This window comes from Lissotriton vulgaris, chromosome 10 (genome assembly GCF_964263255.1).
Source record: "Lissotriton vulgaris chromosome 10, aLisVul1.2, whole genome shotgun sequence".
NCBI classification, from domain to species: Eukaryota; Metazoa; Chordata; class Amphibia; order Caudata; family Salamandridae; genus Lissotriton; species Lissotriton vulgaris.
This window is the reverse complement of record NC_141698.1, coordinates 834,588,921-834,614,281: the sequence shown is the minus strand read 5'-3', so window position 1 is coordinate 834,614,281 and position 25,361 is coordinate 834,588,921. Positions and strand designations below refer to the sequence as shown.

The 25,361-nt window shown below is 45.9% G+C and overlaps 1 protein-coding gene across 1 annotated transcript in view; it reads left to right on the top strand.

The window, feature by feature from the left end:
* LOC147688856 (protein QNR-71-like) overlaps positions 1-19,144 on the top strand; it is a 54,052-nt gene extending 34,908 nt beyond the window's left edge. The window contains exons 6-11 of the mRNA XM_086941761.1: positions 1,041-1,652; positions 8,338-8,466; positions 10,044-10,143; positions 18,213-18,421; positions 18,632-18,722; positions 18,809-19,144. Coding sequence (XP_086797887.1) covers positions 1,041-1,652; positions 8,338-8,466; positions 10,044-10,143; positions 18,213-18,421; positions 18,632-18,722; positions 18,809-18,959 — 1,292 coding nt within the window. The 3' untranslated portion in view covers positions 18,960-19,144. The remainder of the gene's footprint in view (positions 1-1,040; positions 1,653-8,337; positions 8,467-10,043; positions 10,144-18,212; positions 18,422-18,631; positions 18,723-18,808) is intronic.
* The last annotated feature ends 6,217 nt before the right edge of the window (positions 19,145-25,361 follow it).

Below are 25,361 nucleotides of genomic sequence, written 5' to 3'. Positions count from 1 at the left end.
TCAGTAGTTTTTGAGGTACTAGCATTAGAAGTTGCTAATTGGGCTTTAAAGTATTAAGACGTGTAGAGTTCTGCTGCTTAAAACTTCAAGCTATGATCCATGGGCCCTGTTGGTCATTTTTTCCATTTTTGAAAAATGGGATTATAGGGGTGCCTCCTCCGCAATGGCGGAGGAGCATCGCCCACTGGCTTAAGCCAGCAGGTAAAAAAACCTGTTCTAACATCAGTGTAATTGTCACTGGCTGAGCAAGCATGCAGAGGGAGGGCTAGGACCATGGGAGGAGGGAGGACTTTTTTTTTTTGCGCAACACACACATGCCCATTTAGGTTTCTCCAACTGGGCTGTATTGAACAGCTGGGCTGGAGAAACGTTGACTCTGTCCTGAGCAGCGCGTCAACCTTGCATGAGAGCAGCGTGGGGATTGCACAGGGAGTCTGCCCCAGTGCCTGATGGGACCAGGAAGAACACCAAGGTGGGAGGTGGCTGGCAGCTTAAGGTAAGATCCTTATTAAATAAATGTAAACACCCATGCTCCCTTCACCCGTCCCACCGCTTTCTTTGTGGCTGCCACCACTGTGTGATTGACTAGAGGGGTTTTTCCCCGACCTTGTAACTTGTCTGGTCAAGCTCACTAGTTTCGTAATGTGGAAGGTAAGTGTCTTCAATGGATTCAGGGAGGAAACGCAGAGGTTTGAACAACTCTAGCACTACTCCAGAGCAATGCAGAAAGAAAATTGAGTCCTAGCCAATAATAGTACTGTTTTAGTGTGACAGCTGTATTAATAGGCCTCTACATGTTCTAAGCGTGTCTGCTTCCCAGAAAGCACTAGCAAAGTTCCCTTTAACAATGTAAATTCGAAGGCTAACTTGTTCGCGTTTTATGTGGCTAATGCATGCAGTGGAACAATCAAATGGCCTGCCACGGATTTTGCTAGTAGTTGTGCTTGGTTTTAATTCCTAATCCATGCTAGGTAGTTAACTACTACTTCAAGTTAGCTCTGGATCAAACCAAACTTTGTCATTGTTTTCTTCTGTTACAGACAAAATTCCTTTCCATGTGAGTCTCTCTCAGAAGAATGATCGTAATGCAACAGACAACATATTTATTAAGGACTCGCCGATATCATTCACTGTGTACATCAATGACCCGAGCCATTACCTGAATGCTTCGGCTATCTCTTATGACTGGAACTTTGGAGATGGCAGTGGGACATTTGATTCCAATAGTCCTCTTACAATGCACACCTACACCCTTACAGGGAATTTCAGCCTTAACTTGACCATCAAAGCTGCTGTTCCAGGACCATGTGTGCCTGTGACTACCACTACTGTGCCGCCTCCAACCACTACTGCGACCACCACTACTGTGCCAACTCCAACCACTACTGCGACACCTCCAACCACTACTGCGACCACCACTACTGGGACACCACCAACCACTATGCCAACCACTACTGGGCCACTGTTAACCACTACTGCGACAACCACTACTGGGCCACCACCAACCACTACTGCGACAACCACTACTGGGCCACCACCAACCACTGCTATGCCAACCACTTCTGGGCCACCATTAACCACTTCTGTGCCACCATTAACCACTTCTGGGCCTGTGCCATCCACTGTCAATATATCCTCCCTAGAGCTGGAAGGTAGGTTGTATTCACAGAATTCAGCGTTGCCAAATGTAATTTCAGCTTAAATGTTATTTGTGCAGGGTTTTACAGAAAAAGGAATTAATTTTGAACAGTTATTACTTGCTGCAGTTAGTCAAGACAGCCCCCGTGCAACTTGAGCTCTCACTTGTTGCAGGTGTGAAGAGATGTGACTTGCCCAGGGTAATGCCTTAGTCATGATACATCCTCTTATTTCAGTCCTCATCCGGTTTGCTGCAAGTCCAGGGGTGTCCGATGTTTGTCCATGAAGGTGTGCGCTGTATAGCATTTCAGGAGCAGGACGTCTATTTAGATAGCAGCTCGTGTAGCTGTCCTAAATGTGACATGCACCATGCCAGGTTCATCTGTGCTGCTACTTGCATGGCATGCTGGCCCTTCTCTTTGAGGATATTTGCGTGCGGTCCACCCAATAATGAAAGATTTGTTTTGTGCATAAATGGGGAATCTCCGCTAATAAAGTCTCTCAATGTAGAGGCCTACAATTTACTTAACACCTACTTGAACTATTCTTCTCTTCACTCTTCCAGCTGATTTCTGTCGGTGATCTATTCAATTAACTTTCTCTAACTCATCTCTACCCCTGCTATGTTGATTAGCATTCCCCCCCCCCCCCCCATTACAGCACAGCCTGCTGATTTCAAATGCTTACACCATTTTCTGTTGGCTGTATGCCCTATCCTCCTTTCCACCTCACCATGAAATTAAGTTTGAGGAGAATGAAGGCGGTTGCTATGAAGCCACAAAAAATGTGTCCACGTAACTGCAAGTTGTCTACCTTTCATGAATGCAATTTCCATGTGTGTTCACATAACCCCTCCTTTAGTTTGAGAAAGTCGTAGAATGTCCAACTTGCCTCTCTACCACATCCAATTTTTCTAAGAAGGGTTGTCCTTGCACCCCCCCCCCCTCCACAGGTGTGGGAGCGTCGCCCCACACGTCTATGCAGTTCAAAAAGGAAATGCAATAACATGATCATCTTATTCTGATCCTGGTTGGGCTGACGGGGCTGGACGTCATGGGAACAGGGGGAGGAGTGGTGGCCCTCTTAACTACGCATGACAGGCCTTCTGGGTCGGCCAAACAATCCGCCACCATTTGCATGTTCTCCACCAGCTGTAATACACAACCTGGGTGGAGAACATTCCCAGCCTCCTGAACCACGGGGCTCAGACCAATCGCAATGCTGCTGTAGCACAGCATTGATTGACTAGGATTCTGGGAGCTTCCTAGTTCCTACTTCCTTCCTGCTCCTGGACTCACCAAAGGAAGGAGAGGAAGCAGACCATGTGTTAAGAAGTTAGAGGTTTTTTTCTTCATTTACCCCCACACCACTACATAGCAGCCACTGCTGCCTCACCCACAACCTTGCTACGAAGTGTTGTCCTTGTACTTCCCCCTGCAAGATATATTTTTACTGTTCAGAATTGCCACAGGATCCGGAAACCCTGTTTAAGTATCTAATGAACAATCTTGCTATAACTACTAGCCCACTCCCTGTGTAACCACTTTTCCAGCTGGTGCAGCTGATGCCCAGGGTCCCTGCCTTTCAACCCCTGGTCTCTGTTCCTTGTACAGACGAACACCGTGAGCCCTGGTTATCCTCTAGTTGACATATTGCCAAACTGAGAATAGGACCTGGAGGGGTGATGGATGGTAGTATGTTCAAACAAGTGATTAGGGGAGCTGGTTGTTTGAAGTGTCAATTTGTGGTGCTGCTTCCATTGGTATTTCCACCATGCCAGATTCCGATCTTATACCATAAACCTTTCAAGCTAGTTTGTCCTTTGACCCTGGTTGGCCAATAAACCTGTAGAGACTGCTACCATCTGTTTTTGCTTCAGGTATCGGATGCGTCTGGTATAGGGTGCTCTGTTGGTGTCCACTGACCCTACTCTTGACTGTGCAGAACTTTTTTTTTTTTGGGGGGGTCGAAATGTTAATTGCTTTGGACCGTATACTACTCGGATGGAAACAGAGGCCATAACAAATATTTCATAATGTTTTTATGTATATTTTCAGCCAAAACTTCCACTTGATCTGTATTTTTTTCTTCTCTCCACACATGAGCATTATAACTCTGATCACAAAGCATTAATCTGGGGAGTAATGAGTTTGGCTATATAGGCTGACCTGGTTCAATATTGTATGGCCATTTGAGATTACTTTTATTTTTCTCACAGCCTGATGCTTACACCAAGGAAAATATGTAGAGTTCACATAGCTACTGTAGGAAAGTGGTAAGGCAAGGTAGCCTTGTTGTGTTATATTACAATACCCCAAAGATGCTCCTTTGATTCTAGGAGTGAGCTAAGGATTTATTAGAGTTTCAAAAGGCAGTCTGGCTTTACAGGAGTAACATGTGTTAAGCATTTCAGAGTACCAACATGGAATAGAAGTAATTGGCACAACTCAATCTGACATACATTTATAAAAAATAGTCTGATCTTCTTTAAACACCAGAATGAACTGAATAGCATACATATAACAGGAGTTGTAGATTTTTGAAGCAGAATTCAATCAATGCTGTAAAACGCATAGACTAGTTGATTTTGCCATCGGCCACAATGTTACTGAGCGACAATCAGTCACTGGCAGATCCTGTTATCTGGAACCCTTGAGTTACGGTGAGGTAGGCCCCAGGACCTGGCCACAAGTCAGTATTTTATTTTTTACTGCTTATGATGCTGCAATGTGTGGGATGGTTCCCAGATTTGATAACTATGCTTGGCTAGTGAAAGCAAAGCAAATTTTTGGGAACTACACAGGGTCCAGGGAAGTGATCTATTGGCCTGAAACTTCGAGGCAGGCAAGACTGATTCCACAATGCACTTGACCACCTGTCTAGATTTAGCGGTGTGGGAGCTAGAAGCAAAACTGCAGCTAATTTGCCAGAGGTGACCACATCCAGTGGTGTAGGTCAACTTTTCTACCCAGAACTCACTAATTCATCCTTCCTAATGATGGCCGAATTCGATTTTAGGTGTAAAGAACAGGCTGCCCTCCTTGGTGTGGCCAGCCATCCTGGGGGTATGACTGTTCCATGGCTCCTTTCAAGCTTTGCCCAGGTGCAAATGTACCTGGGGCATGGTGAAGGCTGTCTTCACTGAGGGGCCACCCTTATGCATATCGGAGGCAGTGCAGCCTTTGAAGATCACTTCCTTGTTGTGGCACTAGCCTGCTTGGGAGGCGGGAGGTATAACCTTCCAAGTATTGTCTGACTTCTGGGAGTGATTGCACTGCCTGGCAGGAGGTCAGAATTCTTTCTTGACAGCAGATGTGGGAAAGCACGTGCTGATTAGTCTGAGCACAGTACAGCTGAGGACAACCAGGTGGGCACAGTACAGCTGAGCACAACCAGGTGAGCTACTTCAGGTGATGTCCCCCAGGGCATAATTGTCAGGAGTGATGTCCTGCTTGGTATCAAATATGCCTTATTTTAGAGGTGCCATAATAGAACTGCCAATCAAGTGCCCAATTGACATCCCATGTTCAATGGACCGTTAACACTTACAGTAGTTTCAAATGGTTGACACCGCTACAAGGACATATAGGCTTGCTCTTGTGTCCTCCCCTTCAATGTACCGCATCCAGCCTCTTGGGCTGAGGATAGGCATGGGCGGATTTTGCGGATTGGCAATTTGCGGATTGCGAAAATTCGCGGATTTTGCGGATTTTTTTTTGTGTTCGCACAGGTTTCTGCAAGTTCGCGGGTTTTGTACAATTTCGCAAATTGCGAAATTGTACAAAACCCTTGAACTTGCAGAAACCCATGCAAACACAATGTGCCCAGCCTACTCACGTAACAGACATGCCTGCTGTGTGTGCGCCCCATGTTTGTTTATGATCCTTTTATATTGGTGGCTTAAATTGGAGAATGTGGATACAACAACTATCCTTGATTGTTCTGATTTATAGTGTTTGTTTGTCAATAAAGAACTCTAGTTGACAACGCCCCTCCCGATTTTTTTTAAATCTCCCACTTTGCTCTTCTGAAATGTTGGCATGTATGATGTAACTATTTTACAATGGCGCCAGCAAGCTGCCAGCGCCGTTGTAAAATAGTTACAAAGTTAGCTTGCACAGGAAGCACTTAGATAAAATAAAGCAGCACCTGCTTCGTTTTATCTAGTGGTTCCTGTGCAAGCTAACTTTGTAACTATTTTACAACGGCGCTGGCAGCTTGCTGGCGCCATTGTAAAATAGTTACATGAGTGGGGGTTCAACTTTTGAACCCGTTACGTCCGCGGATTTTTTTTGCGGATTTTGAGGGAAATCCGCAAAATTCGCGGGCGTAACTGATTTCCCGCTCATGCCTAGCTGAGGAGCCCTACCGTAAGGGTTCCTTACATATATTAAAGGCCATGTATGTACCACACATAGTAAGGCCAGTCTAGTTCTGTTTGCACTGCTCCAACAGTCTGCAATGACAGGCCTGCTGACAATAGTTTGCTTTGGTCACCAAAGGTGTTACAAAACCGTGCTGCAGCCTTGGGTATCACTGATACCATATACTAGGGACTTATAAGGGGGTGAAGTCTTTCCCAATTTGGGGATTACCATGTCGCACAAGTTTTAGGGGTGGGCACAAGGGTCTGGACAGCAGACTCCGTGTACTATCAGTCATAACATCAGAATTTGGAGCTAAAAGTGGGGGCCGACTATACAAAAAGGAGCACTTTCCTACACTTGCAGGTTATCCAGAAGCACTGTACATGTCAACTGTTGAAACCAGCTTTTCTATATAGCAAACTTCTTTCAACCCGACCTGATGCTAAGGTTTCTGGATATTGAGCATGAATGCAATCTAACTACCCAATATAGGTGGTTTGTATGTAGGAGTGAGCTGTTGCAGTTTAATTTGTTAAACCTTTATTACTTGGAGCACTATGAGTGAGCTGGAGTTGGGACAAATCTCTCCAGTTGTGGTAAGCTGTTTGTTTGGTTCAGTGGTGCCAATGGTCTTGTCCTAGCTGCAGTGGCGTTACTAGACCAGAGACAGTCCGGGGTGGCACCTGCGTTTGCTGACCTGCTTTGGGACTCCTTGAAAGGTGGGGGGGGCTGATTGCCGGCCGCGATGGTGCCACACTGAAGGCTGCAGGTGAGAGCGGGAGGAATGAATTGTCACCCCCCTCATTGACATCCAGGGTGGCCCTCACCCACCGCACCCCCTTTCTATGCCACTGTCTAGCTGCACTCCTCTAACCGCAGTGTCTGTTTCTGTTGTATGGTGTGACTGAGCCCACAGTGACCACTGCATACGATTTTACTAAGCGGCTACACGTTACCCAGGCAAAAGCGGAACGGTCTTTGATTTGAGCAGCCTGCTTTGGAAATTGTAGGACTGACTGATCCTGGGAAGGTCCGCTCCTAAAGAGCTTGCCTTCTAAACTGACTGGGCTCCTGACATTGTCGCTTTTTGTAAACCTTGCCGAGCAGTTCATTAGGCTGATAACCATTCAATGACCTTTTTTTTCAATTTGTTCAAAACCCCTGATCTTTCTCCTGTCCTATAAGCCTCATCGCCAGGGTTTCTAATTGGGTCCTTGTTCAGGGCCTCTGAGCTCTGTGTGGTGTAAATACAACACTGTTCTTCCAAGTGTCTTGAAGCCCGTCTCCTTATGGCATTAGTATACCTTAGTGCAATAGATAACCAAGCATTGCACTAAAGACCAAGATTTGAAATATGTACAAACTGGTACTTGTAACATTTGAGGCACAGTGTTTGTGTACCCTGTGTTAATACATTGCCAACAGTAGGTGCTGCTATCCATGCAGTGTAGTGAATTCTCTAGCCAGAATGTGCCTAGTTTACCGATTGAAGCTGGAATCTAAGATGACCAATGACACCAAAGAAGCCACACCTGTATCTTAGGAGCGAAGCATTGAACTCGTGGCTGCTGGGTCATTCTGTGGATTACCTATATAGTACTTTCTTCTGCCACTATAATTGGCATTTGACTTTTGTTGATAGCATACCATTGTGTTGCACCAGAGATTTGCTTCTCTATTGCCATTGGTGGGTCCACACAGCTCTAGTACTGGCAACTTAAATGGGCTGCTCACCTGTTGCTCCGGGTGACTGGCATCCCTCGGCTAGAAGTGTGAAATGGCGAATGCCACTGTGGATGCAGTTCAGGGGTGATGACTACTTTGTCTGTCATTGGGCATAAGCGCATTCCTAAGGGTATGTGATGTTCTTGTAACTACTTCTAGAGGGCATGATATGTCCTTAAAGTCAAAGTGGATTGGTAAAATGTAAGTGCTGTGCTATCCTGTACTGAGGCCTACCAGTGGGTGGGGCTCGGATGGTGGGATTATTATTATTATTATTATTATTATTGTGAGTTTTATATAGCGCCTGGTTACCAGCAGGCATCCCAGGTGTCCTGGCGTAATCACTTGGGGAATAAACTGAGCCCCCTTGGAAGCTAATGCTCATTTGAATAAGGGTTTGTGTATACTTCGATCTCGGGTGTCGTACCTTTTGTAGGGGGATTTCTTTCCTTGCACTTTAGAGGGTTGGTTTGCAAACATCTCCTATTGAACGTTCAGATCTGTATACAGGAGGCGGTATTGTGAGATTTTGTTGATACATGCTTCCTATGGAAGAGTCACACTTGCCTGTGTTGATGGTAGCATGCTCTTATTCTCTTTATTTTAGAACTCTTTGAAGTGGTCAACCCCGAGAGAGTCCAGATTGCACCAGCTGGAACCTCCAGTCCTTCAACTCCTGCTGTTGAATGCTTCCTCTACAGATATGGGTATTATTCCAGCAACATCACCATTGTAGGTACGGCTTCTGGACCTTGTGGGTAATGGTTGCACTTGAGACTAGAGGAGCGGTGCATGCTGCTGCAAGCAAGAGTATTCAAAGATACGTTTACATAAGGCCGGTATGGTGCTACTAGAAGACCTTGGAGAGCCGCCCTAAGCAGTCACTAGTCTTTCATTGGCTATAGAATATAAACTGGACTCTCAGATGGGCCATTCTGCACCTTGGGAAGAAAGCCTTGAAGTTGTACTGACTGCTTTCATTTCTTTAACTTTAGCAGGAAAAAGCAGAAAAGGAGCACTAAATCATAGTCTAGGTTTACTGGTCTATTGTAAACTGAAATTTATACTCCGAAGTTGTTAATTAGCCATCCAAACCACGTTTTTTTTTTTAGGTTGGTAAACTGAGTAAGGGTGAATACTCCTTCAGGCCTCAATGGGAAGGGTCAGAAGAGTGCCAAGTGCCTGAACTATAGATTTGTGTCTTTGGCAAAGGTGGGCTATGCATCCACTAAAAGCATTCGTTTGCCTCATTACCGCCTTGTTTGCCCTGTTATTAGTCACTGTTTTGACTTGTCACTGAAGTTAGGTTTTTTATTTTCACTTTTTCCCTGCCCCTCCCACCCAGATTTTGGTATGCAGCCTTTGATATCCTAAATCATTGTCCAATTTGGTTTTATGAGTTTGAGACACCTGCCAGGACATGGAGGGTAAATCAAATGTTCTGCATGTTTATAACCGAAAGATTAGAAATAAGCAGTCGACACTGGCTAATGTTGCCAGTTCTGTATAGTCCACCTTTTGATGCTATGTGTTCAAAGGCTGCATAATTTGTCTGTCACCAAGTAGCCCTACATAACTTTCTACCCCATTTCTGCATGATAAAGTGTTCGAAATGGCGCAACTATCATATTTACATTGGAGTGTGTATTAAACTGTCTTTATGCATATCTTGTTTTCTAAAGATGTAGAGTAGACTAACGCCCTTCTCACTAATGTACATGTAAAACCTGTTCCAAAAGAATTCTACCTGTCAATCTGAAGTAAGGTGGGCGAAATTGTGGTGGTACACAATGTGGGTACTGTACATGCTTGCACGTTCTGGATGGTAGCGATTTAAAGGGAAACTTGAATGAAGATCTCATTTCAGACCTTGGTGAAGCGCAGGCACTACAACGGAAGCATTCTATGCCACAGAATATGAGCGTGGGACATGGGTGTTACATTTTTGATCCCTGATACCCACACAATGTTAACGTGGACACAGCTAGGCCGGTGGTGAAGACCTGGCAGTGTACTACTGGGCATAGTCATACCAAAATCCACGGAATAGTAAATCTCATTGGTGGGAGGGAAGGGGGCCTAGAAAGTGGCTCCATCAGCAATGCCACCCGAGATGTACCTCCCTCTGTTCAGCAAGAGACCCTGACCTTACAATCGTCGTTTCAATGTTGGCCTTACTGTGGCTTGCATTAAACTGTACCACATGCCTTGTTTAGGCATCTGCAGGATTGTCTTCACCATGGGTGCTGGAATTCTGATGCGAGGTAGTGCTGCCCGTAGTATCTGCTCATGACAGTCTTGTTTCTGTTTTAGAGGGAATTCTGGAAATGAATATCCTTCAAAGCACTGGAGCGGAGGTGGCCACAGCACTGGTTGACTCTAATATTGTCTTCATTGTACGCTGCCAAGGCAGGTATGTACTGATTCAAACCTGCTCTGGGTAGAGTCCTGTACCTTAATCCTGCCTCCTCTGCCCTGGGCAAGAGACCAGCTGCCTGCTTGGACTGGTGGTCTGGCCCATTTAGGGAACGTTTTTGTTGCTAATGGAGTGACTTGGCAGTGTGGCTGCATGTCTGAGTTTATCACGATGTATGTCGCAGATTGCGGATCCTCATTCAGAACTATTGAACATAGTGAGCACTTGTAATTCAGAGTTGTATTTAGATCCAGCCTGGGCAGCCTGTTGCATGCTGTATTGGAGTATGGAATTAAAGATCCAACCATATTTAAATAAACAAGTGAGGGAATTTTTAAGGATCACTCATGGTCCCCCAGATGTAGTCAAAACAAGAGTGTGCCTTAGGAGAAGAGCAAGGATTAAGAATCAAATTTGGTTGTTTAGAAAGCCCTCACTCACCAACCTGGTTGGTGACCTGCTTCATCAGGCCCCACCAGGAAGGTCCAGTACCTCCCCGGTGTGCTTTGTACTCCAGAATTACTGCAGAACTGGTTGGTAATTCTGAGTGGCAAGTGACTGAAGTGAGCTTAAGTGTCTGGGTTGTGTCCAAAAATAATATTATTCATCGGCCCACCAGGCACGGATAAAAACAGTGAGCAATGTTTCTCCAGTATTGGGGTGTCTTTCATAGATTCACATGCTTGAATATTCCCCGTCGTCGGAGTGGGAGTCCCACGGTAAATAAAATAGCAATAAATGCTAAATATATAATAATATACAATAATATATATATACATAATAAGGAAAAACCCAAAAAATGCATACAATAACCATCTGGTACCTAACCAAGAGTTTCCACATAGGAATGCATGGGGAAAAGAAGTTCCAATGCAGCCTATCCTTGTCATTATGTTAGTCCAAACTGCAGCCAATCAGGCGCCAGCAGCCCTCTAGAACCTTCTCCTCAGAGCTCAAGCCCTCAGATTTTCTACCGCACGTCGTGTGTAAGGGAGTCTCCCTGAGCTCTGCTCAGTTTTCTTCTTCAAGTGTTCCAGTTTCTTCCAAAATGTCTTCAAGTAAGAAATCTCTCTTCAGAGCGTGTTCCTCTTGTGGAAAGCTGAGATTATATCATGATGACCCACACAGTAAGTGTATTTACTGCCTTTACCCGGACCATGAAGTGGGTACCTGTAAACTCTGTAGAAAATTCTCAGAGAAAACTCTAAAGGACAGAGAAGGCCGTTTACTTGTCTGGCTTCAGAGGCTTAAAGACAAAGATAATGTAATTTCTGACGCTGAAAGTCTGGGGTCAGGCCGTTCTCAAGCAGCTTCTAAACGTGGTAGTGTGCAGGAGGTGCCTTCACCATTTCTTAAAAAGAGGAAAGTTTCCCTCACAATGGCCCCTGCGGTGTCTTCACCTTTGCCTACCACGTCTGGGCCCACGAGACAAAGCTCTCAGGCTCCTTCTGCTTCAAGGTCCAATATTTCTGTGAGGAAAACGGATTTGCCGTCGACGACGGGAGTTTTTACTCCGTCGACGAGAATGGCTGTCTCTGGTTCCAAATCGACGACGACAGTCACAACGACGATGGCCTCTGGATCGTCGTCGGCCTTAGCGTCGACGTCTTCATCGTCGATGAGAGTGGTTCTCAGCTCTAAGACTGTGCCTTCTGTGATTCCTATTTCATCGTCATCGACGAAAAGAGCTCACTCGTCGACGACCCGGTCGTCGTCGACTAGAAGTGTGAAGGCTTTGACTCCGTCTACGCTCTCGTCGACGAGCGCACCGTCGACGGCTATCCCGTCGACGAGGGGACCTATTCCATCTGCTCCGTCGACGACCGTTCCGTCGACGACCGTTCCGTCGACGATGACTCCGTCGACGATGACTCCGTCGACGATGACTCCGTCGACGATGACTCCGTCGACGATGACTCCGTCGACGATGACTCCGTCGACGAAGACATTGAAAGTAAAGGTTCCGTCGACGATGACTCCATCTATACCGTTGAAGACTGCTCCGTCGACGGTCTCCTCGTCGACGATGGCATCCAAATCGATCCCATCGCAGAAGTCAATTGATGTCATGCCGTCAACGCGTACGCAGGACACTATTTCGACGCCGGCCTCTTCTTTTGCTACTATGCCTCTTTTGCCCTTGCAGTCCAGCAAACCACAGTTCGAGACTCTTACAGAGCAAGAGATGATTAATCCTCCATCTCCGCTGTTTGCGACTGATTCTGATCAAGAGTCTGATGGCCAAGCTCACAGTCTTTCGGACCTTAATATTAAGTGCCAAGAATTCAGTAATGACGAGGAAGATGTTTATGACCAACATCAAACAACTCACACTCAGATTCCAACTGCAATGTTGCCTATCTCCATGATATCAAACCTCCAAAGTATGTTGGAAGACTACAATCGGCGTTTCCCACCAACGCCACAGCTTACAACGGTCCCATCAGTAATGAATCCGGTTTCTAACCCGGTTCTGGCTCTTCCTCAACCAGCGTCTCCTGTAACTGTTCACCGTACTACATCGGTTCGTGTTCACACTACCATCTATCCAGAGGATGATGATGACGAGAATCCTCCAGAGCGTGAAGATGGTGAAGTTTCTGAAGTAGATGAGGATGGTGAGGAACATTTGGCGGAGTGGGATGACTATCGTGCTCAAACACCATCTCCTTCTCAGGTGCCTGCAGCGGATTCTCCTCCAGTGGACATCGCAGGTTTCCACCAGTTAATGGATAGGGCAGCACAGCGTTTCAAACTGCCACGAGCACACCGAGAGGAAGATTGCTTCCTATACGATTTCAAAAACCAGCCCTTGAAACAGATCCACACAGTCCCGATTATAGATTTCATCTGGTCTGAAGGGGAGAAGATAATGAAGACGCCAAACTCTCTACCAGCGCAGCTGCCAAGGTTAGAGAAGAAATACAAAGCTCCTATAGGATCTCCAGCATGCCTTACAGGCCAACCTAAGCCCGACTCTGTCGTCACGCAGGCAGCTCAACGGGGTTCAAAGAATCCGGCATCTACGATCACTGCTCCTCCGGACCGTGAGGGCCGTCGCCTGGATGCTATTGGACGAAAATTTTCCTCCATGTCCTCTACTACAGTTCGAGTGGCCAACGCCATGGCCATTTTAGGCCGTTATGATCGTCAGGCTTGGGCTGATCTAGCCGCCTACATAGCGTTACTTCCAGATGTTTCCAAGGCAGAAGCACAGAAAATTCTGCAAGAAGGAGAGAGGACGGCAGAAGAACTTATCGATTGTGCAGTGGATGTAGCCTGCACCGGTTTTCGCCAGCTCGCTGGAGCAGCTGTTCTGCGTCGCCAGGGTTGGTTACGCTCGACTTCGTTTCGGCAGGAAGTTCAGGCACGAATCCTAGATATGCCCTATGACGGTGAGTCATTATTTGGAGCGCATATTGATGAGGCGCTACAATCCATTAAAAAGGACACGGACACTGCACGTGCTTTGGGTACCCTTCAGTTTAGGAAACAGCCCTTTCGGGGTGCTCGAGGACGTGGCACTACGTCCACTTTTCGTGGAGGAAGCAGTCAATACCGGTCCTTCAACCAAGGTAACCAGCGTTACACCGGTAACCGCCAGCAGTCTTCCCGTCAGCAGCCTGCCAGGACTTACAGAGGGAAGTCTAATTTCAGAGGTCAATCCAACAAACGCCAATGACTCCTCTGTCGAACGGAGAATTGGAGGTCAAATCTCTCTGTTTGGTTCTCAATGGTCCTCAATTACTACGGACCGTTGGGCACTCGACATTGTGAAGAGAGGCCATGCATTGGAATTTGTCGAGGTACCTCCTCCAACGCCACCTTCCGGACCACCACCTCCGCACCTCAAAGAACTATTTCATCAGGTTCGCCTTCTCCTTCAAAAGGGTGCGGTGGAAGTTGTGCCAAAGTCGCAGAGAGGGAAGGGGTTTTATTCCCGTTTTTTCCTCGTCATCAAAAAGAACGGAGAATGGAGACCAATACTGGACTTGAGAGCACTCAATCATTATCTCAAGGACCAGACCTTCCGTATGCTCACGCTTACAGAGATCTTGCGTTTGCTCTCAGTCGGAGATTTCATGACTACCATCGATCTCCGGGACGCCTACTTCCATGTCCCAATTCTAGCGGCGCATCGCAAGTTCCTACGTTTCAAGGTGGGGCACCTTCATTTCCAATTCCGGGTCCTTCCATTTGGCCTCCGTTCAGCCCCCCGAGTCTTTACAAAAATGTTGGCTCCGGTCATGGCTTTTCTTCGTCTTCAAGGCATCCAGATATTCCCATATCTCGACGACTGCCTTCTGAAATCACAATCCCGTGCACAACTTCTACATCATACTGCAATCTGCCAGACAGTATTCCGTTCCTTGGGTCTGTCCATCAATCTGGAGAAATCTCAATTGCAGCCAACAACTTGCAAAGATTTTCTAGGGGCAACGTTGGACACCACCCTGGCCAAAGCATTTGTCTCCCGGGAACGTCAACAGAGGATCCTCCGGCTAGTATCGCTACTTCTCGCAAAGAAGTGCGTTTCAGTCCGCTTGTTGAAGTCTTTTTTGGGGATGGCTTCGTCATGCATCGCTCTTGTCCCTCATTGCAGACTACGAGCGCGACCTATCCAACAGGCTCTGGACAAGCAGTGGCGTCAGGTCACCGGTTCCTTCAACGATCAGGTCTCCATCACCATTCCCATGAAAAAGGCGCTCAAATGGTGGGCACAACCACACCAACTAGCAGCAGGCACGTCTTTTCTGTCCAACACCCCAGATCTAACACTGACGACGGATGCCTCCCTGGAGGGCTGGGGAGCTCACCTCCAAGACCTGTCCGTGAAAGGGAAATGGACCTTCCATCAAAAGACCTGGCACATCAACAAGTTGGAGCTGATGGCTATCTTTCTAGCCCTGAAATCATTTCAACCAGTGCTGCAGGGAGAGTCAGTTCTGATACAAACGGACAACACGACCTGCATGCATTATATAAACAAGCAGGGCGGAACAAAGTCTCCGGTGTTGTCCCGCTTGGCAGAAGCGATTTGGGACTGGTCCATCAATCATCAAATCCAAATCACGGCAGTACATCTTCCGGGGTTGTCCAACCTCCTGGCGGACTCCCTCAGCAGATCTCGATCATCCAACCACGAGTGGGAACTCCACCAGCCAACACTCGATATGGTCTTTCACCGTTGGGGAAGCCCTGCAATCGACCTCTTTGCGACTCCAGAGAACCGCAAATGCCCCGCTTACGCAAGCTGGCATCCCCACAAAGGGTCCCAAGGCAATGCCCTTCTGATGGATTGGTCGAATCTCTTCGCCTACGCTTTTCCTCCGATCCCTCTAGTGCCTCGCGTACTTTGGAAGATGCGGAGAGAGCCTTGTCACATCCTTCTGATTGCCCCCAGGTGGCCACGACAGGCGTGGTTCTCAGAGCTGCTACTCCTGTCTCAATGCAAACCCATTCTTCTTCATCCTCGAATGGATCTTCTCTCCATGAACAGGGGTCAAATCTACCATCCGGACCCCTCTTCCCTGAGCTTGTCAGCCTGGAACCTGAGCACTGTGAATTTGCACATCTAAGCATCCCTCAAGAGTGTCGTAACATCCTCGCTCAGGCCAGGGCTCCATCAACTATAAAAACCTATAAGTTGAAGTGGAAACGCTTTTGCCACTGGTGTGCAGACGCCGGGGTACATCCTTTGCGTGCCACGCCCGCTGAGCTCCTCCCTTTCTTTCTCCATCTGGCTCAGTCGGGTTTGTCACATGCAACTTTAAGAGTTTTTCTGGCGGCAATCTCACGCTTCCGCCATGATGGCTCCGCCTCCTTATGCTCATCCAGATTGATACGTCAGTTCTTCAAAGGACTTCTTCGGACTTTTCCACCGGTTCGGCGTCCTCCTCCAGAGTGGCGCCTCAACATTGTCCTCTCACAATTAATGACTGCTCCGTTTGAGCCAATTCATAGCGCAGATCTCAAGTATGTCACCTGGAAGGTTGCGCTTTTACTCGCACTGACGTCCTCACGTCGAGTGAGTGATATGCATGCTTTCACAATTAAACAGCCATTTCTACAGTTCAAACCGGATTCTGTGCTTTTACGCACTAATCCTACTTTCCTTCCAAAAGTGCCGTCAGACTTCCATATTAATGAGCCTGTTATACTGAAGTCTTTCTTTGCCAATCCGCAATCACCTGCGGAACAACGCCTGCACTCTTTGGACATTAAAAGATGTTTAAAGTTCTACATCAGCAGAACGGCCCAGTTCCGAAAATCAGATCAGCTCTTCGTGGCCTATGGCCGTTTTCAAAAAGGGCGACCAGTCACCAAACCTACAGTAGCCCGCTGGGTGGCCTCGGCGATTGCTTTCTGCCATCAGAAAGCGGGAAAGCCTTTACAGTCTGCAGTGAGAGCCCACTCTACCAGGTCTGTGGCCTCTTCGACTGCACTCTTTGCCGGAGTTCCATTGCATCAGATTTGCAGAGCTGCCACGTGGTCCAGCAGGCACACGTTCACGAAGCACTACAATCTGGGTGCCATGGCCGAAGGGGATACCGCAGTGGGACAAGCTGTGCTCCGGAATCTTTTTCAATAAGGTGAGCCTCTGTTCTACCCTCCTCCTATGGTTTCCAGTCTTGTGCATGTCTTCTCTATGTATACATACAGTGTTATAACTTCCGTGACATGGATTTAATCCTGTTGATTTCAACCTTTTGTGTATACATTGCATCCTGGAAACTTTGTGTACGGATACGGACTGCTTACTATTCTATATTCAAGCATGTGAATCTATGAAAGACACCCCAATACTGGAGAAGAACAATTGTTACTTACCTGTAAACAGGTGGTTCTCCAGTATTGGTGTCTTTCATAGATTCACATGCGACCCTCCCATCCTCCCCTCAGAGGCTCGCTTCTCCTCATAGACTCTGTGGTCACTCTTGTGCTACGAAAATCTGAGGGCTTGAGCTCTGAGGAGAAGGTTCTAGAGGGCTGCTGGCGCCTGATTGGCTGCAGTTTGGACTAACATAATGACAAGGATAGGCTGCATTGGAACTTCTTTTCCCCATGCATTCCTATGTGGAAACTCTTGGTTAGGTACCAGATGGTTATTGTATGCATTTTTTGGGTTTTTCCTTATTATGTATATATATATTATTGTATATTATTATATATTTAGCATTTATTGCTATTTTATTTACCGTGGGACTCCCACTCCGACGACGGGGAATATTCAAGCATGTGAATCTATGAAAGACACCAATACTGGAGAACCACCTGTTTACAGGTAAGTAACAATTGTTCATATGCTGGATAGATTGTTCAGTGCATACATCGCTCACTCTGGTTTTTATCCGTGCCTGGTGGGCCGACGAATACAATTATTTTTGGACACAACCCAGATACTTAAACACCCTTCAGTCACTTGCACGTGCCACTCAGACAATTATCAACCAGTTCCGCAGTAATTCTGGGGAGGTACTCTACCTTCCTGGCGGGGCCTGATGAGGAAGCATGTCACCAACCAGGTTGGTGAGTGAGGGCTTTCTAAAGAATCTGATTCTTCATCCTTGCTCTTCTCCTAAGAAGGCACACTTTTGTTGTTTTGGCTCCACCCATATTTGTCATGGACCTTCGTAAATGCTGGCTTCTGATTCCTTAATAAGCTTAGTCCCTCCTTAGTACCACCTCATCTTAATTTGTAAGCTCCAATGAGGACTTGCCCTTTTACTCCAGTTGTTACATGGTATGTCTTAGTCTGTAAGCACTCATTTCTTTAATGAGTTTCTCCTACTGCAGGCATAACATGCTTTCCTGCAACATTCAGTGCGCCATGCATGCTTTCACTTTCTGAGCAGCCCGGGTCAATGGCAGCTGCTTCTTTTAATAGGTATCGCATTTACAAGAGTTTGAGCTATTGGCTTTGTAAATGACAATGCTTTATATTTGTGTTGATTAGCAAAATGGATAAAAAGGCATTGTCCTTTACAAAGCCAATAGCTTAAAACTCTCGCAAATGTGAGACCTATTGCATTGCAAATGCTTAATTTTTGCTTATATTTTTTCAGCATTCCCAAGGATGCCTGCACTGTCATTTCGGACTCCACGTGTATGGTGCCTCAGGGAACAGTATGTGACCAGGTAGCCCCCACCACCGACGAGTGTCTGCTGACTCTGCATCGGTCATTCAGCGCACCTGGAACCTACTGCGTGAATGTTACCTTAAGTGATGATGCGAGCCAGGTCCTTGGAGGTATTATGGTGTCTGTGCAGGATGGTGAGTGCTCCAGATAACCAATCTCATTGTATTCTTGACTAGTGCGGGCGGTGGTGGCTGGGCCTCCATGTGATGCAAGGTGCAGCCTTATTGAGAGGTGGGGTTGAGGAGGGCTTTGCCTCCTTGAATAACCTCACTAGCGAATAGTATGGAGTGGAATAGCTGGGTGACTGCTGCATTGAACTAATGCCTAACGTAATTCTGTCTCAGGGTCTGGAAGCGCACAAACAGCGACGGCTGCTCTCTTGACTCTAGCCATCTTGGTGGTTCTGGTTGCAGTAGTAGCTGTCCTACTGATCAAGTAAGTGTTGCTTATCCACGTTCACAGTGATTGGCAGTGTGGTTTCTGGGTGATTTGTGGTATTAAAAGTGCCTTTCTACTTGCAGGCGATACAAACAATACAAACCCATTGAAAGTGCTGGTGACAACACGACCGGTGAGGGCCTTGGGGTGCATTTCAGCAACATGAAGGCTGTCTTCATAAACCGGAAGAACGAGAGCCGCCCCCTGCTGAAGGGCAAAGATGGCATCATATAAAAGACCTGGAGACATTCTGCACTTGCAGCACCAAGGGACAGACTGAAGCACTGTAATTCAAGCTTGGCATGAAACAAAAGCTGCTTAACCAACCTGCATCTATAGCACTTGCTCTACTGAATACTCTTAATTGGTGCTCTGAGAACCAAATGTTCATAAGGTTCAAAGTAAAACCTTTTCCTAAAGTCTTGGTTATTTATTTTTTTTGTCTTAAATTTGTGTCCATAGTGGAAATGGGTATGAGTGGAAAGGTAATTTGGTGTGAGTGCTTACAGCTGTGGGGGACTGTGCCTCAAACTGTTGCCAGGAAGTCATGACGCTGTAACTGTCAGCGTGCGGACTAACCTACATACGTATAGAACCAATACAACCCTTCAACTTGCAGTAAAGCTAATGTCCAGCGATGATGCCCCTGAAGTGTTCACGTTAACTATTTAGTGTACGTCTCCTTTGATTCCATGATGGTGACATAACAAATAGTGGCTGCTACCTCGTGGTTGAAGGCATGGTTTTTAAAACTGGCCCATCTAGTCCTTTGTCGTTGATGCCTTGTTAAATGTTTGTTTTAGTGAACTTTCAATCTGGTTAGGATAGATGTTGATTCCTAGCCTAGTGGTCCATTTATCTGCCATTTTCTCGCAATCTCCAGCTTGACCTTTATTAAGGATAATATAGCTCTTACTAATAATCGCTTTGGTCTGATTAGAAAAAATAAATTGTAAGATATCTGAATGTTCAACATTCTCAATTTTCTTGTGGTTAGTTAAGAAATCTTGTATCTGAATATATTTAAAATATGTTGTCTCATTGATGTTATATAGTGTTTTTAGAGCATTAAAGCTTAGAAGGCCATCAGGGCCATAAAGATCCCCTAGCTTGTTGATGTTCTGATCTATCCATAAGGTGCAAGCACTATATGCGAAGATGGTTGGCAGCCCAGGGTTCCCCCATATTTTGGAGTTCAGCATTGTAGAAGGAAATTTTTTCAATGTCCATAATTTGGTCCCAAACTCTTTTAATGGCTCTCGCGGTCTTGAATTTGACTCTCTTATAGTAATTTGGATCGTGTACCCTGAATAGAAACTTATTGCTATGTAAGCCTAGCATAAATTGGTGATAGAATGTGGAGGCCTCACTAGCCAAAAGGCTACGTATGCGTTGCATAAAAGTGGCAAGAAAGTACATTTTTAAATCCGGGAAATTTAATCCCCCTTTGTCGACAGGTAATTTCAGTATCGTCATTGACCGACTGGCTTTTTTGTATCCCCAGATGTATCTACTGCAGATACTTTCTATTTTCTTAATGTATGATTTATTAAGTTGCAGTGGGATAGATCTAAATAAGTATAATATTTTCGGGACTATCTTCATCTTTATTATATTAATACGTCCGATCAGGCTAAGGGGTATTTTGTTCCATTTTTTTTAAGCATGGAGTCAATATCTTTGAATAGGGGGTCATAATTTAATGGAACAATTTTCTCGATATTTGCAGTGAGTTTGACTCCTAAATAAGTAGCATTATGACAAAGTCCTATTATCGGGTGTGCAGGTTGATAGTTAGCTATCACTTGTGTTTTGTTTACGTTAAGTCTATATCCCAATATGTCGCCAAATTCTCTAGCTTCCTGGATGATTTTAGGTATGGCCCGCACCAAGTCTGTAGTATATATAGCAATGTCATCAGCAAAGGCTGTGATTTTAAGGCACATGTCTTCATGTTCTATTGAAGTTATATGTACCTGAGCAGTTAGTGCGTTGAGGAATGGCTCTAGAGCTATAGCGAATAATAATGGTGATAGAGGGCACCCCTGTCTAGTGCCTCTTTTTATTAGAAAGTTATCAGAATTCTTCCCTAAATAGCTAACTATTGCTGTATGCGTCTCATACAAAGATTGAATCCATCCCAGATACTGCCCCTGTATGCCATACGCCGTTAGTGTTGCCCAGAGGTACTCCCACCCCACTCGATCGAATGCCTTCTCTGCGTCTAACATGACCATTCCGAGTGGGGTGAGAGTGGTCGCCGCAACATCGAAGGCTGTTATTGCAGTATTAACGTGGGCAGTAGTATCTCTGCCCACCACAAAGCCGTGTTGCTGACAATTGACTAGAGCAGGCATTATAGGCGCTAATCGATTGGCAAGTACTTTAGCAAATATTTTGGCGTCGGTATTGATTAACGAAATAGGCCTATATGAACCCTGTTCTTCCAGTATTTTGTTCTTTTTTAAAAAGAAAACAATTTTAGCTGTACGCCAAGAGGTAGGGGCATCTCCTGTTTCTCCCACAGAATCTATCACTTGTTTAAGTAGGGGGAGAAGTTCCTGTTCACAAATCTTATAAATCTCCACAGGTAAACTGTCTTCTCCTGCAGCCTTGCCTGGGGGGAGCGCCTTGCCAGCTTTACCAAGCTCTTCAATAGAGATTGCAGTGCTAAGTGATCTTGTTACTTCTGTGTCCAAACTTTTAGGTACGTATTTCTCTAAGTATGATTTAATTGCTTATGAAGTAGGTGTTGTTTCTGGAGTATAAAGGTGGCAGTAATATTTGGCAAATTGTTCCAAAATCTGTTCTGGTTTTCTATATATTTTAGAGTCTAGTCCTTTGATAGTTTTAATAGTAGTTTTAGCCTTTTTATCAGCCACCTTATACGCCAGAATAGTTTATGGGCCAAATCTAGATATACCGAAACTATATGAACAATTGACCATTGAATTACTGGACTGGGACGGAGAGCTATTGATAATGGGGGATTTTAATTGTGTCATGAACTATGCTATAGACTCTACAAGCAAAGGAAATAGAAATAGGATGGGTAAAGTGAGATCGGCCATTCTAGAACTAGCCAGGATACACAACCTAAAAGATGCCTGGCGCACCAAACATCCTACTACACCCGGTTTCACTTATTACTCCTCTCCACATCAAACTCTCTCTAGAATCGATATGATTTGGGCAACAGACTGTATTCTAGAAAACTATGAGATAGAAATTTGCCCTAAAATCACTTCAGACCATAACCCAATATTATTCGAATTTAAAAATCTAGACACTCAGCCTATTGCCCGACAGTTTTCATTTCCCAGATATTTACTAACTGACCACCAATACATTGCCGGTATTAAAAAACACATTCTAGAATATATTTCATTTAATATTAATTCAACATCTATCAGATATGTATGGGATGCATGTAAAAGCAGCATCAGAGGCTACACTCAGCAATATATATTCAAGGATAATGCTGAAAAACTAAGGCTAGAAAAAATTACTATATCAAATATTTCTCTAGCCGAGCAACAACTTTCTGACGCTATAACAGAGGGCAGAACTAACATCAAGGAGCTAAGTCTAGGACTTATTTCACTAAGGGCATCACTTAAGAAAACTCTCAGGTAAAAATTCAGTTCCAAAATACACAAATATAAACTCGCACAATATGAAGGTGGAGACAGAATTGGGATGCCTTGTTAAATGTTAAATGTTAAATGTTAAATGTTAAATGATTTCTAGAGCGCATGGCTGCCCGTGAGCGTCCCAGCGCTGAATAAGTACAGGTGGAGTCCGAGGGGGAAGCTCATGGGAACAGCCAGGTTTTCAGAGATTTTCGAAATGACAGCAAATTGGGCTGTGCGCGAATGTCAGGGGGGAGGGAGTTCCACAGTTTGGAGGCGTTGTAGGAGAAACGCCGACCTCCTGATCGAGCTCTCTTGATCTTAGGTATCAGCGTTAGGTGGGCGTTAGAGAATCGGAGGGGTCTGGAGGTGGTGTAAGGAGTCATCTGATCTCTGAAGATGGGAGGGGCATTCCTGTTGAAGATTTTGTGTGTTAGACAGAGCGCCTTGAACTGCACTCTTTCCATGACGGAAGCCAGTGAAGTGCTTTAATGGCTGACTTGGCTGAGCAACGGCTTTTGGTGTTGGTAAGAATCTGTGCTGCCGCGTTTTGTACTACCTGAAGTTTAGTGGTTACTTTCCGCGGGGCGCCTAAATACAATGCGATTCCGTAATCCAGCCATGACAGAATGAGGCCCTGGATCAGAAGTTTCCTTGAAGGAAAGGGGGCAGTTGTAGAATTTTCCGGGCGGATCACATGAGCCCATAGCAGACTCTGGCCGTTTTCCTTGCCTGGGTGTGCATGGTAAGGTTTTGGTCCAGCCATACTCCAAGGCTTTTGATCTTGGATTTGGGGGTGGGGGGCTTACCCATGCATGGGGCCATAGAGATTCCGGACGAAAATGGGACAGATTCCCCATCACCAGTATCTCCGTCTTGTCGCTGTTTAGCTTCAAGTGAGATCTGTCCATCCAGCTAACTATGTCTCTCAGACAGGAGTAGAGGTCGGTGGTAGGATTTTCCTGCTGAGAAAGAGACGACCAGCTGGGTGTCGTCCGCATAAGTTAGGAGTTTGATACCATGGGGGGTGATTATTTTTTCCAGAGGCGACATATATACGTTATAGAGCGTAGGGCTCAAGGAGGAGCCCTGTGGCACTCTGCAACGTATAGGGGTCTCTTTAGCTGTGTAGCTACCCTGTATCACCTGGAATGAACGGTCATGCAGAAAAGATTTCAGCCAGGACAGGGCGACATCTGTGATCCCAAGATCTGAGTCGCTGGACCAGGATTTGATGGTTGACCGTATCGAAGGCCGCACTCAGGTCCAGGAGGATCACTGCCACTGATCCTCCTGCATCCATGATCTTCCTGGCCTCATCGACCGTTACCATCGCTGTTTCAGTGCCCTGGCCAGGGCGAACACCTGTCTGTGAGGATTTAAGTAGTTCATTAGATTCGAGATAGTTTGACAGCTGGGCATTTATAAATTTTTCTGTCATCTTACTGATGCAAGGGAGGAGAGAGATGGGCCTGAAGTTGGCTAAATTGAGGGGATCTAGATTAGGTTTTTTAAGTAGGGCTGTAACCTTCGCCTTCTTCCAACTGGGGGGGGGGAACTACTCCGTCTGCTAGGGAGGCATTGATCAAATTTACCATAGGTGCAAGGATGGTGGGTGCTACTTGCTTTAAGATTTTAACTGGGGCAGGGTCAGATGGAGAGCCACTTTTGAGAGATTGGAGAATGGGGGACAAGGTATACTTACGGGATTGAATGTCTCAAGTCTGGTGTTAAGGTTGTGGGCCTGCGTTGGGGGAGTAGATGGTAAGTCCATAGGGGTGATTGGCGGGAGCTGCTGGAGGATATTTTGAATTTTTTGATCGAAATAGGTGGCTAGCTTATCGCAGTGGTTGTCCGAGAGGTCAATCGGACATGTGGGCTCTGGAGTTTTCAAAAGTTGTTTTACTATTCGGAAAGTCTCCCTCGACGAGCAAGATGCAGCAATATTAATTTTCTCCTGTAAAAAGGCAGTTTGGGCATTTTTCAAGGCTTTTTTGTAGTTCAATATAGCAAGCCTATAATCCTTCTTGCTATTAGGGTTGAAGTTTTTCCGCCACGCTCTTTCAGCCCTTTTACATAGCTTCTTCAGAAGGCGGGTCTCCTGGGTAAACCATGGGGAGGAAATTTTTTTTACTGGATGTCCGATATGGTTTTTTAGGGAGGATGGTGTTAAGAGAGCTTTCAATCCAGGATGCGAACTCCGCATCCGCCATTAGGGGGTCAGTTGCAAGGCTGGGCTTGGAAAGATCCAAGACCTGCTCCCATTTTTCGGAGTCTAGTTTGGCCCAAGGACGGGCCGGTCTCCCAGGAGGTTGGTTGGGAGGAGACTTGGTCGGGATCTCCCAACTAAAGGGATTAGCATGTGGTCTGACCAAAGCAGAGGGATCGGGGCATTTATATTCAGAGCATCGATGTTACAAAAGATGGGATCAAGTAAGTGTCCAAGACTGTGCGTGGGTTGGTCACTCTGAAGATGGAGGGGATGGGTAGCTAGGTCTAGGAGCAGCTCTGAGGAGGTTTTGTCATCCCTATTATCAAAATGGATATTGAGATCCCCTAAGATTGACAAATTAGGCAGTGCTCGTCATGGCGGTTGAATATTCCATGAGGGAGCTACAGAATTGACCCAAAGCGCCTGGTGGGCGGTAAATAAAGACTCCTTAAAGTGAGTTACAAGGAGATAGTTGGATGCTAAAATGTACGTTTTCACAGTCCGAAAGGGGACTGTCGTGAAATCTACATGGGAATTGGTCCTTGTGGATAATAGCTATCCCTCTTCCCTTTCCCTTCACTCGATCCAGGTGTTGCACAAGGTAGCCTTGAGGTAGCGCCTGAACTATGTCATAGTCCGAGTCTGAAGTGAGCCATGTCTCCGTAAGGAACAGAATCTCAAATTGCTATTCTTCGAGGAGCATGTGGATTTCGTGACTATGTTTGGGCAAAGATCTGCAATTTAACAAGGCCTTCTTGATTGTTCGGGGTGCTTGACTTTTCGTTGCCGGAG